General features: G+C 40.0%; 1 protein-coding gene across 5 annotated transcripts in view; it reads left to right on the top strand.

Annotated features, from left to right (window-relative positions):
* The window catches only part of MRTFB (myocardin related transcription factor B), a 236,227-nt gene that overhangs the window by 204,646 nt on the left and 15,353 nt on the right, over positions 1 to 16,228 (top strand). For all 5 annotated transcript variants that reach the window (XM_054589599.1, XM_054589598.1, XM_054589600.1 and 2 more), the window contains 5 exons: positions 900 to 1,032; positions 1,805 to 2,860; positions 4,255 to 4,392; positions 12,925 to 13,083; positions 13,408 to 13,545. In XM_054589599.1, the coding sequence (XP_054445574.1) occupies positions 900 to 1,032; positions 1,805 to 2,860; positions 4,255 to 4,392; positions 12,925 to 13,083; positions 13,408 to 13,545 (1,624 nt within the window). The remainder of the gene's footprint in view (positions 1 to 899; positions 1,033 to 1,804; positions 2,861 to 4,254; positions 4,393 to 12,924; positions 13,084 to 13,407; positions 13,546 to 16,228) is intronic.

The following is a 16,228-nucleotide window of genomic DNA, read 5'->3' on the forward strand; positions in this document are numbered from 1 at the left end:
CTTGACTTTTCACCCTCCTAAAGATGTCCTTTTTAGCTAGTGCTTTTTGTGTCCTATTTAAGAAATCTTTTCCTATCCAAAGACCATGAAGGTATTATCTTAGTTTTCTTTAAAAGCTGTATTGTTTTCAAAATTCACACTTAGGTTATTGGGGATGATGTAAGGTAGGGGTCAATCCAGAGTACTACTTTTTCCTGTATGAATATCCAGTTTGGCCCAGTACTATGTACTGGAACTGGAGTGCCATGTCACCTTTGTGTGTGTGGAGGGGGGGGCTGTGTCTGCATTCTTTGATCCCTTCCATCTGTCTGTTGTTCTGTCTTTGCACCAGCACCACACCATCTGAATAACTGGCTTTTTAATAAATATTAGAATCTAGTGGCATGGCTCTCCCAGCTTTGTCCTTTGCTTTTCTTCTTCAAGGACGCCGTGGCCGTTGTTGGTCCTTTGCATTTCCATGCAAAGCTTAGAACCACTTTGTAAGTTTCTACCAAGCAAGCAAACAAGCAAAAACCCACAGCAGGGGGTGTCCAACCTGCAGCCCATGGACCACATGCGGCTCCGGATGCCTATGAATGCAACCCAACATGAAATTGTAAATTTACTTAAAACATTATGAGATTTTTGTGTGATTACATGCCACAATGTATTTAACATGTGGCCCAAGACAACAATGCTTCTTCCAGTGGGGCCAACAGACACCAAGAAGTTGGACACCCCTGATAGAGGAATTTTTATTGAGACCTAATCAGATTGACAACTTTACCAGATTGAGTCTTCCAGCTCCTGACCATGGTATTTTTCTCTTCCTAAGTTAACAGTCAAATTTTAGCAGAAGTAATGTCAAATCCAGAAATTACTTTATTATAAACTCTTTCCCTTTTTCTTTTTTTTTGAAGGCCACTCAATGACAAAAATAACAACAGTGGGAATTCAACTTTGAACAACACCATATCTAACACACCAAGACAGAATACGTCTGCTCCCTTGAGAAAGCCAGGACCTCTGCCTTCTAGCCTGGATGACTTAAAGGTGATAATTCCAAGTAGAGTTTCTTCACCCAAAAGTACCACAAAAATGTAAACAGTTTGCAAGATTTATCTAGGTGGTTTTCAATAGACATTCAACTTTACCAACAATATTATAACCCTTATAGGTACCTTCCTCTTATGTCCCTTAAGTTTATTTTACAATATTATTACAATGACCAGTAATAACTTTCATTTATTGAACATATACCATGTGCCACCACCATACCTGATTCCAGAGAGATTTTTTTTTTCTTCTGTGCTCATTGCCAAATTTGGGAGAAGGGGGGAAATGTAACAGTTAAGAACGTAATCTCCAGGGCTAGCCTTTCTGGGTTTCTACCCCAGCTCAGACTTCTGTTATTTGAGGTAGCTTGGACTAGTGATTCAACCCCTCTCTGCCTCAAACTCCTCCTCTTTAAAATGGGAATAATAATGCCTACATCTCATATTAAGATTAATTGAAAGAATGAAGCCCTTCCAACAGTGTCTGGCACATAGTAATTACTCAATAAATGGAGCTATTGCCATCATTTCAAGTAAATCTTTTCTTTGACATAACAGCTTTGTTATTACTGGCCTTTCAGTTTCTTCTGGTTTCTAGTTATACATGTTTCTGTGTGTTAAAAAGGAAAAAGAAGCTGTCCCATTTTCAGATATGCCATAATATGGAGTTCTCTGACAGATGTAGGCCCCATTCCTGGTCATAAAAGTGTCCTGTAGATCTGTCAGGAAGCTTTAATACCTGAAGAGAGCTGATTTGTTTGTTCTTGTAGGTATCGGAGCTGAAGACAGAACTGAAGTTAAGGGGTCTTCCAGTGTCAGGCACCAAACCAAACCTTATCGAACGCCTGAAACCTTACCAGGAAATGAACAGCAATGGCATTGCTGCTGATGGCGTTGTGGCAGTGTCAACATCTGCTGTCGTCACCAGTAACCCAGAAGTCACCATGGCATTGCCAGTTACCACACTACAAAACTCTGTGACTAGCTCAGGCTCCACTTTCAAGGCAGAATTGCCATCTGCTGGAACCAGCAATGCAGCCCATGTGGAAACTGTTAATTCACCTCTGCCGATCTCACCATCTCCCTCCGAACAGTCCAGTCTCAGCACTGAGGACACAAACATGGCAGACACGTTCACCGAGATTATGACAATGATGTCTCCTTCACAGTTCTTGTGTTCATCTCCTTTGAGATTGACAAGTAACGAAGACAGCCTAAGTCCCACCAGCAGCACTCTGTCCAATCTGGAACTGGATGCAGCTGAGAAGGATCGCAAGCTTCAGGAGAAAGAAAAGCAGATTGAAGAGCTAAAGAGGAAACTGGAACAAGAGCAGAAGCTCGTGGAAGTTCTAAAAATGCAACTTGAGGTTGAAAAACGAGGGCAGCAGCAGCAACAGCAGCAGCAGCGGCGGCCACTGGAACCCCAACCCAGTGCCCCAGCTAATTCTGTCAGCCAGTTAGAGCAGAAGCACAGCAGTGTCAGTTCCTCCATCAAAGATGAAACCTCACTCACTGACTGCTCCAGCCCCAGGCAGCCTGTCCCAGGACCCAGCCATTCTGTAGGCCAGCCTGTCGCTACGAGTGGTCAGACCCTTGTTGCCAAAAAGGCTGTGGTGATCAAGCAAGAGGTCCCTGTGGCTCAGGCAGAGCAGCAGAGCATCGTCCCACAGTTTTATGTGAGTTCTCAGGGACAGCCGCCACCTGCTGTTGTTGCTCAGCCTCAGGCTCTGCTGACCACACAAACTGCTCAGCTGCTGCTCCCAGTGTCCATCCAGGGCTCCGGTGTCACCTCAGTGCAGCTCCCTGTAGGCAGCCTCAAACTCCAGGTGTGAAGTGTGTCTTCTAACTACTTTGTCTTGCAGCCTGCTTAGAATTGGACACTCAGCCAGTGACAGATTACCTGAGCTTTTTCATAAATGCATCCAACCAAATCAGGCTTCACAGATGCAGAAAACTATCGGGTGGGATGGGGGTATTCAGAATTTTGAATCATCAGCACTGTTTTTATGTAGTTTAAAAAGGGGTGGTTTTCTACTTATGGTACCTTTTGCATTTACTAAACACAGTATAGTATATGTAGCCATTTTTAAGTACCTATGACATTATCATAATAGCTGTCGTTGAGCACTTTTTATGCACAAGGCAGAAAATCAACTACTTTAAATGGCTTACTTCATTTAATCCTCCCTTCCCTAGAAGAGCCAAGTGATACAACCCATTTCTAGATAGGGAAACTGAGGCCCTTTGAAGTTTTGGCAAGTTGCTTGAGAACAGAACTAGTGTTTAAACCTTGGCCTTCTGACTCCAGAGCTTTGACTCTTATGTCCACTCTTATATTCTGCCTCCCAAATGTATTCCTTGAAAGGCACCATTAATGTGAAGATGCCAACACTAAGGAAAATGTGAACACAAAACTTAAAAGTGAAGATGTTGAGAGAGTTTTTACTGGTGAAATTTCCTTTAATGCTCACATAACCTATGCATCAACCTTAAGTTGTTTTTATGTAATGTGATTGCCATAGGTTTCAACAAAATGTAGTCCACATGCATCGGTTTTCAACCTTGACTACCCAGATATCCTTAGCAGAATATACCCTGGGGTTGGAAGGTAGGACTCACAGGCCCTTGGCATTTGCAAAAATCCTAATTCCCCTCTTTAGTCTTTAAGAGTGTCTATGAAATGGAAAGTCTACTGTTGAATACAGTTTTTGTAAACTTTTCTTCCTGTCCAAATCTTCCATTAGAGTTGATGTTCTAGGTGAAGAACTGCATTTCATTCTGAGCCTGTGTGCGCTGGCACATGGCTGTCTGTCCTCAGAGGGTAGACATATTGTGACATAAATGCAAGAATTTGGACTCTTAGGCCTCACATATTTCCTTGCTGCTCTTAATACCTGACCTATTCAATGTAAAGCTGCTACAGGTTCTTTTTATTTCAGTCTTTTATTTTCACAGAATTTCCAAATGAACATCTTAGCCAGTTAAAGAATAATAAGAGCATGAAAATAACTGGTCTGGTGTTTAACTCTATGGTTTAGAATTGTCAAGGCTCAAATTTAGGTGCTAATGAGTTCAAGTGTGTATCTGTAAACATTTTATCTTATTTTACTTCAGATGTGATCCCCAAATGACCACGTCTAAACTCCTGATTTTAACTTTGATTATGACAATTAAATTCGTTTTTTGTTTTTTTGTTTGTTTGCTTGTTTTTGCCTCTTAGGCTCCACCACAAGCAGGAATCCAGACTCAGCCTCAGATAGCAGCCACCGCCTTGTCCTCCGGCTTGGCCCAGACTGTACCTCAGAAACCAGACACGTTCACACCGCATGTGCTCAGTCAGCCACAGCCAGTCAGAAAGGTTGGTGAATGCTAACGGGTGACCCACAGTTGCTGATTGGTACTCTCATCTGCTCAGCCACTCAGCATCTTCACAGGAGCTTCACCTGGGGAAGCTCCCTTTGTTCTGTTCTATGATCCGTCTCCCATCAACAGGAACCTCAAGTCAGATGTCATTTGGCTGCAGATTATCCAGTTATTTGGGAAAGAAAAAGAGTTCTTTATTACTAAAAGATAGCTAGTCTTAACAGTTAAACTCTTCAAGTAAAAGTTTCAAAGATATTTTGTTAATCTTCATACATAGAATATTCTGGGTTTTAAATAATTGTTCTTAAATTATCCATTCTTGTGGAGGTGGGGGGGGGAGTACTATTCCCTAGGGAAAAAATATTTGAAGATGAAAAAGATACTTTCTGAAATGTATCTCTTCAGTAAGGTCTTTATATACTTCGAGTTTGCCATCTCCCAGATTAAGAACTAGAAGGCTACCCTCACTGGTGTGGCTCATTTGGTTGGACGTCATCCTACAAAGCAAAAGGTCTCAGTTTGCTTTCTAGTCAGGGCACATGCCTAGGTTGTGGGTTCGGTCCCCAGTTGGGACACGTACCAGAGGCAGCTGATTGATACTGTTTCTCTCACTCTCTTTCCCCCTCCCTTCCCCTTTCTCTAAAAATAAACTTTTAAAGAAGAAGAAGAAGAAGAACCACAAGGCCTCAGTCTAGTTATCATTCTGCTTTACCTATGTGTTGGGCCTTATGCACAGTTCTCTCTCTTTCTCCGAGTGTCTGTTGCCTCACCTTTAAAATTATGGTGTTGATCTAGGGTTCAGTGTCCTCTGCGCCAGTTCCCACCCATAAGTTAGCAAAATTCCCACCTACTCAGTAGGTGGAGCTATGTGTACGTCTCCCTGCCAGAATAAAATTATTAAGGCCTTAAATATAGGTCTTACTATTATAAACCTTGAGAATTAGTATCAGTCCCAGAGTTTTCATCTTCTACATGAAAGAACCTAGATACTTAGGTGGACCTATAGATATGCCGCAGGGTGGTGTGAGCCCTTTGGGCTGAGACAACTTCAGGGACAGGCAGAAACAACCGCTCGTGTCAGAACAATCTCATTAACGCATGTCCTCACTTTTGGACTCTGAAAAATGCAGCAGTTCTAATCACATATTTCTTAGTTTGAGCCCCAAATAACATTTTAGTGTAGTGATAAGCTTAGTGAATGTTCAGGTGTTGAGAATGTTTTCTTTGTTTTAGGGTAAAAGGAAAAAACATTATTTATACAAAGAAGGGTTTACACACTGAATCTCAAAATAATAGAATTAGGAATCATTACTTGAAATTAAAGGAAGAATATTTTACCAAATATTATTAATTCAACTTTTTAAAAGAGGAATATACCTACAGAATTCATCACCCAGAGAAGTTGTACTGTTTGGAGGGATATAAACACACACACGTACTTTCATGTTTAAGAAAAACTTATATTTACAATAAAAATACTGGATAAGTTTCTCTCTTTCAGGATACTAGTGGCATAAAGTATATGAAATATTTCTATGAGCAAACCAGTTCTGTAAAATTGTTACAATATCAAGTCTGGCCATACATTTTTAAAAGGCCCTTAAACCTTTAGCTCTTCATTGGAGCTAAACAGAACACTTTCTAGTTCCACAGGAAGAAAGTCTCACCTCTGCCTGACAGAGTGGAAGACAGCTTCTCAGAAGGGGGCATATTTTAAATGGGGCCTTGCAAAAATTTGGATAAATATTCAAGCAACTAGAAAATTGAGTGTGGCCACAACATGTGTAGCCTTTCAGGTAGAAGGGAAAAGGGGCCAGGTAGTAAAAAGGTTTCACGCCAGCAAAAATTAGGTTTTTACCCTAAAGACAGAGCAGCCAGTGAATGTGGCAGAGCTCCATTGGATGTGTGTGCTAAGATGATACTTCCAGTGGGTGGCTGACAGGCAGGGAAGCACAGTGAGCTGGCTAGGGCGGAGTCCAGTGATATATAATAAGGACGTGGGTTAGGATACTGAGAACAGAAGCCTGATCCAAGAATCATTTTTAAGAAGTGTGAGCTCTGAGGGGAGAAGGCAGAATAGACTGATGGCTCCATTAACTAAAGTTTAAAAAATATAAAGGCAAAACCAGGAGTTACTTTTCCTTAGAGGCTGGGAGTGGAGGGAAGAAAGGGGAAAGCTGAGTTTGGAATATATGAAATTTGAGGTGTCCCAAATACATGTTTGTAAATGTGGCTGTGGCACTTGGAAACAAGGTTAGAAGAAAGAAGTGAGTTTGGAGATCATTAGATTGTGAGTGGAAGCTACACTAGCCTCTTCCCAGGACCAATCTGGAATTACAACTAAGTTGTGGAGAAATGATCCAGAATAACCAACTGAACACTGGCTGGAGAAAAGCCTTATAACCAAGGATAAACAGAAGAAATCACTTCACCACAATGTGACTGGTAGGAAGTACGGAGGAGAATTAAGAGGACTGGCTGGACTCCCACGGGTGGCAGCTGAGTGCCAAAGGGATATTTCAACAGCTGGGAGGTTACCCCCTGGGAAGTGTAAGGTCTGAACCCCAAGCTGGGCTCCCCAGGCTATAGCACCAGAGCCAAGAAAGGAACACAGATAACATCCAGCTGTGAAAAGAAGCAGAATTTTTGCCTGCCAAGAAGAGACAGCTGGAGACTAAGTTAGGCAAAGAAAATCCTCTTAAAGGGCAAAAAGCACAAAATTTCATTTGCAGCCACCTAGCCTGGGCACTGGCAAAGGGAAGGCAAGGTGGACTAGAGCCACAGTCTGAGGTTGGTGGCTCTAGGGAGAAAACTGAAGGAACAGCTGCCAGGATCCCTGTGCTGAGTCACTCCCTATACTACAGGAGCATTCTCCCTTGGCAGAGCACTCCTCTCTGAAAGGCATCAGCCTGAGAGGAAGCAATAGCCCTGTCCACAGGAATTACTCTGCCCCACTCTGTGGTGCTTAAGCCAGGCTCTTTATTACAGCTTGGTTAGATTAACAGATTATCTCTTTAGAGGCTGATTAATCACTAGGGCAGAAAATACAAAGCAGCACCCAAATGACAGAACCAGTGAATTTTCCAGAACTATAGTAAATGAAGGCAAGTAGTTTATCAGACAGTTTAGAGTAATGATTATAAGAATACTTAACAGCATGAAAAAAGACATAGAACCCATGAAAAAAGGACCAGTAAGAAATAAAGAATGCAGTATCTGAAATAAATAGTACACTGGAAGGAATAAACAGTAGACACATGAAGCAGAGGACAAATCAGTGTTTCGGAAGACAAGGCAAAAAAATACAGGCAGACCAACAAAGGAAAAAAAGAATTTTAAAAAATAAGAGCTTAAGACATATTTTGGACAGCATTAGGCATAACAACATCCACATCATGGGAATACCAGAAGGAGAAGAGAGAAAGCAAGGGATCGAGAATCTCTTTGAAGAAATAATGACTGAAAACTTCCCTAATCTGGTACAGGAAAAAGTCACACAAATCCAGTAAGTTCAGAGAGGCCCAAACAAGTTGGACGCAAAGAGGCCAATACCAAGATACATCATAATTAAAATGACAAAGTTTAAAGACAAAGAGAGAATCCTAAAAGCCACAAGAAAAAAGCGGGAATTACCTACAAGGGAGCACCAATTAGGCTGTCATTTGATTCCTCAGGAGAAACATTTCGGGCCAGAAGGGAGTGGCATGAAATAATCAAGGTGATGAAAAGGAAGGACCTGCAATTTAAAATCGAAGGAGAAATAAGGAACTTCCCAGACCAGAAGCTAAAGGAATTTGTTAACACCAAACCACTACTGCAACAAATGTTAAAGGGCTTGCTTTAAGAATAAAAACGGGGGGGAAAAAGAGGAAAACGGTCTAACAATAAAATGGCACTACATACATATCTGTCAATAATCACCTTAAATGTAAATGGCTTAAATGCTCCAACCAAAAGACATAGAGTAGCTGAATGGGTGAGAAAACAAGACCCATGTATATGCTGCCTCCAAGAGACCCATCTAGGTTGAAAGACACAGACAGACTTTTTCCTGCCCTAAAAGGGCAGGAAAGGAGCACCTAATTGGTGCTCCCTTGTAGGTAATTCCCCACTTTTTTCTTGTGGCTTTTAGGATTCTCTCTTTGTCTTTAAACTTTGTCATTTTAATTATGATGTGTATTTCCTAAAAGGGCAGGAAAAGATATTTCATGCAAATAAAAAAGGAAAAAACTTGGCTAGCAGTACTTGTAGCTGACAAAATAGACTATAAAACCAAGGGTATGGTAAGAGACAAAGAAGGACATTACTTAATGATAAAAGGAAAATCCAACAAGAAGATATAACCCTAACAAACATTTACGTACCCAACATAGGAGCACCTAAATATGTACCACAAATCTTAATGGGCACAAAGGGGGAGATCGACACAATACATTCACAGTCAGCGATTTTAACACCCCTTTGACTTCAATGCATAGTTCATCCAGGCAAAAAGAAAATCAACAAGGAAACAGTGGCCTTAAATGACACACTAGATCAAATGGATTTCATTGATATCTTCAGAGCATTTTACCCCAAAGCAGCAGAAAATACATACTTTTCAAGTACACATGGAATATTTTCTAGGATTGACCACATGTTAGGACACAAAACAAGTGTCAGCATATTTAGGAACATTGAAATCATATCAAGCATCTTCTATGACCACAGTGCTATGAAACTAGAAATCAGTCATAAGAAGAACACTGAGAAACATGCAGATCTGGAAGCTAAAGACCATGCTATTAAAAAGATGAATGGGTTAGCAGTGACATCAAGGAAGAAATCAAAGGCTATCTAGAAACATGAAAATGAGGACACAACAATCCAAAACCTGTGTGACACTGGGAAAGCAATCCTAAGGGGGAAATTCATAGCATAACAGGCCTATCTCAAAAAAGAAGAAAAAGCTCAAAAAAAACAATCTTAACTTCACACTTAAAGGAACGTGAAGAAAAAACAACAAAGCCCAAAGTAAATAGAAGTAAGGAAATAATAAAGATTAGAACAGAAATAAGTGAAATCGAGTCTACATAAATGACACAAAAGATCAACGAATCCAAGAGCAGGTGCTTTGAAAAGATAAACAAGATTGACAAACCTTTAACCAGACTCACCAAGAAAAAAAGAGAGGACCCAAACAAATAAAATCAGAAATTAAAGAGGAGAAATAACACCTGACATCAAATACAAAGGATTGTAAGAAAACAAACAACTATATGCCAGCAAACTGGACAACATGGACAAAATGGATAAATTCCTAGAAATAGACAATCTTCCAAAACTAAATCAGGAAGAAGCAGATAATCTGAATTGACAGATTACACCTAATGAAATTGAAGCAGTGATCAAACTCCCAACGGACAAAAGTCCTTGACCAGAAGACTTCATGGGAATTTTACCAAACATTCTGAGAACAAACACCTCCCCTTCTCAAACTATTTCATAAAATTCAAGAGGAGGGAAGCCACCCAAACACATTTTATGAGGCCAGCATTATCCTATTCCAAAACCGGATAAAAATAGTAAAAAAAAAAAAAAAAAAAAAGGCGGGCGGGGGGAATTACAGGCCAATATCCCTGATGAACACATGTGTTAAAATCCTCAACAAAATATTAGCAAACCAAATAACAGCAGTGCATCAAAAAGATCATATACCATGATCAAGTGGAATTTATTCCGGGAATGAAAGGTGGTACAGCAGAAAAAGCTTTTGATAGACTCCAGCACCTATTTATGATTAAAAACTCTGTGCAAGTGGGAAGAGAGGTAACATATGTAACCATAATAAAGGCCATATCTGACAAACCTACTGCCAGCATCATACTCAATGGGCAAAAACTACAAGCATTCTCCTTAAGGTTGGGAAAAGACAGGGATGTCTGCTTTCACCTCTCTTAGTCAACATAGTATTGGAAGTCATAGCCACAGCAGTCAGACAAGAAGAAGAAATAAAAGGCATCCAAATTGGAAAGGAAGAAGTAAAATTGTTTGCAGATGGCATGATACTGTACATAGAAAACCCCAAAGATTCCACCAAGAAACTACTAAAACTGATAAATGAATTCAGCAAAATAGCAGGATACAAAATTAATATACAGAAACTAGTTGCATTTTTATATGCCAATCACAAAGTAACAGGGAAATTAAGAAAACAATCCCATTCACAATTGGTTCAAAAAGAATAAAATACCTAAGAATAAACCTAACCAATGATGTAAAAGACCTGTACTCAGAAAAAAAAGGAAATTGAAGAAGATACAAATAAGTGGAAACGCATACTGTGTTCATGGAGAGGAAGAATTAACATTATTAACATGTCCATACTACCCAAAGCAATTTATAGGTTCAGTGCAATTCCTATCAAGATTCCAATGACATATTTCACAGAACCAGAACGAATATTTCAAAAATACATATGGAAACACAAAAGGTCCCACTTAGCAACAGTGATCCTAAGAAAGAAGAACAAAGTTGGACGAATCATGCTACCTAATATCCAATTATACTATAATACAAGGCCATAGTAATGAAAACACCATGGTACTGGTATAAAAACAGACATATAGATCAATGGAACAGAATAGAGAGCCTAGAAATAAACCCACACCTTTATAGTCAAATTAATATTCGACAGTGGGCTAAAGATAGTTTATTCAATAAATGGTGTTGGGAAAATTGAATGGATACATTCAGAAAAATGAAACTAGACCTCCTTCTTACACCATACCCAAGAATAAATTAAAAATGGATCAAAAACTAATGTTAGACCAGAAACCATAAAAATCCTGGAAGAAAACAGACAGCAAAATCTTGAAGATTGCGCATAGAAATTTTTTACCCACTGTATCTCCCCAGGCAAGGAAAACAAAAGAAAAAATAAATAAATGGGACTACATCAAATTGAAACATTGCCCAGCAAAGGAAATCATCAATAAAATAAAAAGACAATCCACAGAATGGGAGAATGTATTCACCATTCCATCTGATAAGGGGTTACTATCCAAAATTTATAAAGAACTTACAAAACTCAACCCCCAAAAAACAAACAAACCAATTTAAAAAATGGGCAAAGGACCTGAATAGACACTTCTCAAAAAAGGACATACAGATGGCCTATAGACATGAAAAGACACTGAACATCACTAATCATCAGAGAAATGCAAATTAAAACCACAATGAGATACTGTCTCACACCTGTCAGAATGGCCATCATCAATAAATCAACAAACAGCAAGTGCTGGCGAGGATGTGGAGAAGGGGAATCCTTTTGCACTCTTGGTGGGAATGTAGACTGGTGCAGCCACTGTGGATAGCAGTATCGAGATACCTCAAAAATTTAAAAGTAGATCTGCTTTTTGACCTAGTAATCACACTTCTTGGAATAGATCCAAAGGAACCGACAACACTCTAACTTGTAAAAACAAAAACACCACTATGTTCATTGCATCCATATTTACAATCACCAAGATACGGAAGCAGCCTAAGTATCCATCAATAGATGAGTGGATAAAACAACTATGGGACAGTTACACATTGGAATTCTACTCAGCCATGAAAAAGAAGATAATTTTACCTTTGCAACAGCATGGATGGAACCTAGAGAGTATTATGCTAAGTGAAATAAGCCAGTCAGAAAAAGACAAATACCATGTGATTTCACTCATATATGGAATATAATGAACAAACTGAACTAACAAGCAAAACAGAGGCAGACTCATGGATGGAGAGCAGATGACAGCGGGTTAGGGGACAGGTAAAGGGTGGAGGGATTGGGCACAAAGGAAAAAGCACTTATGGACATGGACAACAGGGTGGTGATTCCTGGAGGAAGGGGCGTATAAGGGGACTAAATGGTAATGGAAAAAATATAATAAAGGTTAAATTTTTAAAAGAAATTGCCTTGGCTGGTGTGGCTCAGTGGATTGAGTGCCAGCCTGCAAACCGAAAGGTTGCCAATTAGATTTCTAGTCAGGGCATATGCCTGGGTTGCAGGCTTGGTACCCAGTTGGGCGCATGTGAGAGGCAACTGATCTCTCACACACTGATGTTTAAAAAAAGAAAAAGAAAAAAAAGAAATTGAGCTGTCATTTGCAAGGGAAATTATACTATGCAAATGCTGCCTTCCCACAAAGTACTGTCCACCCGACTATCAGAGATGAGCCACCGAGTAAAGGGATCCCTGACACTCGAAAATCAGGGTGGAAAACCATGCCTGTTGGGCCAAATCCAGCTGCACCTGTTTTTGCTGATACAGTTGTATTGGAACCCCGGCCCACACATTTATTTACATGTTGTCCGAGCTGCTTCTGTGGTAAAGAGGCAGAAGTGAGCCGTCACCCCAGAGGCAGCACAGCCTGCAAGCCCTGAACTTATAGACTGTAGCCCTTTGCAGAAAAAGTTTGCTGACCCCTGTTTTAATTAAAACATGGTTTTCTTTAGTAGGAACAGCAGGACAAACTGATGGGAAAATATTTATTCATTACAGGTTTTCACAAGCTCGGCATCTAATACAGTCCTTTCATATCAGAGACCACCTGCCCCAGCAGTCCAGCAGCCCTTTATTAACAAGACACCCAGCAATGTTCTCCAGTCCAGAAGTGCGCCCCTCCCATCCCTGCAAAATGGACTGAGTCCTCCCAGCAAGGTAATCCTGTGGTGAGCTTAGCAGCGACATGCTTACTAGGTACACATCGTTCCGAAGCTTTAGGCTTGGAATGGCTGAAGATCAGAATTCATGGGGGAAATAGCTGAAAATACTGCAGTGTCATTGTTAAGGGGCAGCTGAGCTGTTATCACAGTGAAGATGGCCGTCCCCACACAAGGGGTCTGGCTGTGCTGACTCAGCCTCACAGGCTTAGGAGTTCCATGATTTGGCTGCCGCGTGAGGAACGGTGGAGCTGAGCCCAGCCAGGGTGTGAGGAAGCTTATTGGCCAGAGATGACATGTGCCCCTCCTCTGTTTGCCACAGCCGAGTTCACCCCCTCCAACCCAGCAATTTGTCGTCCAGCACTCTCTATTTGGGAGCCCAGTCCCCAAAACGAAAGACCCTCCCCGCTATGAAGAGGCCATCAAGCAGACACGCAGCACCCAGTCTTCTCTCCCAGAGGTAAGTGAGGCCAGCGGCTTTGGTTTAGTCTGTCAATTTCATGTCATCCTCAAATTGAATCTTTTTTTCCAAGATGGACTTGCCTTAATAGAAATACAAAGTTCATGGCTAGGAGCCTTACTGGTATTTTAAATGCTATTTAAAATCAAAATATCCTTTACTGTGAAGACTCCAACTTCCAAGCAGGTTTCAGTAGCTGTGTAGCCTGCAGTTTCTCAGATATGAAGGGTTTCTCTTTTAACTTTTCCTTTGGGTCCAAGGGTTGGATCATGTTAGGACAGAAGTTATTGTTACACAGATTCCTCTTTTCCTTTATAAGATCCTCCTGTAAGCGGAATTGACCAGTTGATAGTTATGGAAAATGAAAAGAATGTAAGTCAGCTCTAACCATGACTCTTAAATTCTCATAGATTTAGAGACATGTTGAGGTGTCCGAGGTTTTGAAACACTCTGACATCGGTTTTCTCCTGTGCTCCTCGAGAGCTTGTTACTTATCTTTGACTTTTTAACATTTATGTTTTGCTTACATTGAAAATTTTCGCATAACTTGTTTTCTAATTATAAAAAATGTGTGAAAATATGAAAATCCCAGTAAAATAGAAAATAGAAAAAAACACCAATGGTCCTACTACCCAGAGTCCTTTTATTAACATTCTGCTGTATATAATCCCATTTTTATGTCCATAGAGTTTTTTTAAATGTATTTGGACTCATACTACTTCGTAACTCAATCTTTTAAATAAATGTTTATTGAATGGATGGGCTATATATACAGTACTCATTTTGTTGTAAATTTTTTTTATTTCCATAACGTCCCCGCCCCCCACAAACCCTCTTCTTTGGCAATCATCAGTTTGTTCTCTAGATCGGAGTCTGTTTCTGGAGTTTTTTCTTCATTTATTTTGTTTTTTTTGGATTACACATATAAGTGGGATCATATAGTAGTTGATTTCTGGAGAGAGGACCCACCTGCACAAAGAACACATGATGCTGGGTACAAAAATCCCTATGGATTAAGAATGGCAGTTTTTATTTTATTTTATATTCACATTGATATGCATTATTCTGTTACAACATACTGATTACACATTTTTATAACTTACAAATTGATCACCACAAAAATGGCAGTTTTGCTGTTTATATTTATACGTTAGAATTAAAGGACAAGAGTTATATGAAATCCACTGTTGGTAGGTGAAGGAGGCGGGAGACACCGTGGAGGAACACATACCTGTCTTATACTGGTGGGTGCAGGATAGTTAATGATGCACATTTACAGCACATAGAAGTGGTATTTGGGGAACATGATGACAATGCGGGGGTTCCATGGTCTCATGATCTGATGCCAGTGGTTGCACTTTTAGGAGGAGGAAAAGAAAATTACTCTGATATGTTATCCTGGATACATAAACAATGGACAGAGCTCACTTAAGATAAACATTGACCTTTGTTATAGCCTAGGACATGACCACCTGCTCTGACCAGCCCAGTTAGGAATTTGTGATCAGACCGTCCTATCTGGTTACTTTCAGTTTCTGAGTTTTCAGGCTGTCATGTGATCAATGTTTCAATGGTATCTGTCTCTTTCTGCAGCTGTGAACTCAGAACAAGTTACTTGGCCTCTCTGAGCTTCTGTTTCTTCACCTTTAAGATGTGTAATATGACCTACCACACTGGGTTGCGAATTAAATTGGATAGTGTATTTTAAAACATCTTGTACTGGCTCTAGCGATTTCAATGACTCAATAAATCGTAGTTGCTATTGTTATGGTAATGATCATTATTATGGAAATATGCAAAGAGCAAACATCCTCAAATTGAAATGGTTAGAGCTAGTTCTAAGAAAAAAAAATATACACACAAGAGGTAAAAAAATTGCCTGCTAAAAATTGGCCAGTATTGTTATGGAAAACAGGCAGGATTTGAAGGAGAAAAAAATCTGGATTTTCATTTGCTCTCTGACACTCTAGCAACTGCTTTCTTGGAGGGGTGGGAGCAAGGATATTAAGGAAACAGAATTAAGGCTATTTTTATCATCATGTTATAATAGGATTGGTCATGGTCGTGTCATTTAGCTACTAGTACTTGGAGGTGTGAAGGGGATAAGTGTGACAGCATTTTGATAAGGTGATTGTGCCTTTGACTCAGTTGCTCACAAACTTACTTTAAACTCCTCTGCTGGGACAGAAGCTCAAAAATTACCAGGGATATATATATATATGGAATTAAATTGACTAACTTGAGGGCAAAGGCTGGAGGGGAAGCTATCTCTAGGAATGGAAACATAGTACTGGCATAAAAACACACACATAGATCAATGGAAGAGAACAGAGAGCCCAGACAGAATCCCATGCCTAGAAGGTCAATTGATCTATGACAAAGGAGGCGAGAACATACAATGGGCTAAAGACATCTCTTCAATAAATGGTGTTGGGAAAACAACAGAAATACCCACCCCCCCAAAAAATACCCCAAAATTAGACCAATTTCTTATATCATATACAAAAATCAACTCAAAATGGATTAGAGACTTAAATATGAGGCCTGAAACTATAAAATTCCTAGAAGAAAACATAGGCCGTAAACTTTTGACAGCACTCTTAGTAGTATTTCTTTGGATATGTCTCCTCGGGCAAGGGAAACAAAAGAAAAAAAATAAAGAAATGGGACTACATTAAACTAA

This window comes from Pteronotus mesoamericanus, unplaced genomic scaffold (genome assembly GCF_021234165.1).
Source record: "Pteronotus mesoamericanus isolate MK-2021 breed Mesoamerican mustached bat unplaced genomic scaffold, CSHL_Meso_final scaffold_167, whole genome shotgun sequence".
Lineage (NCBI taxonomy): Eukaryota > Metazoa > Chordata > Mammalia > Chiroptera > Mormoopidae > Pteronotus > Pteronotus mesoamericanus.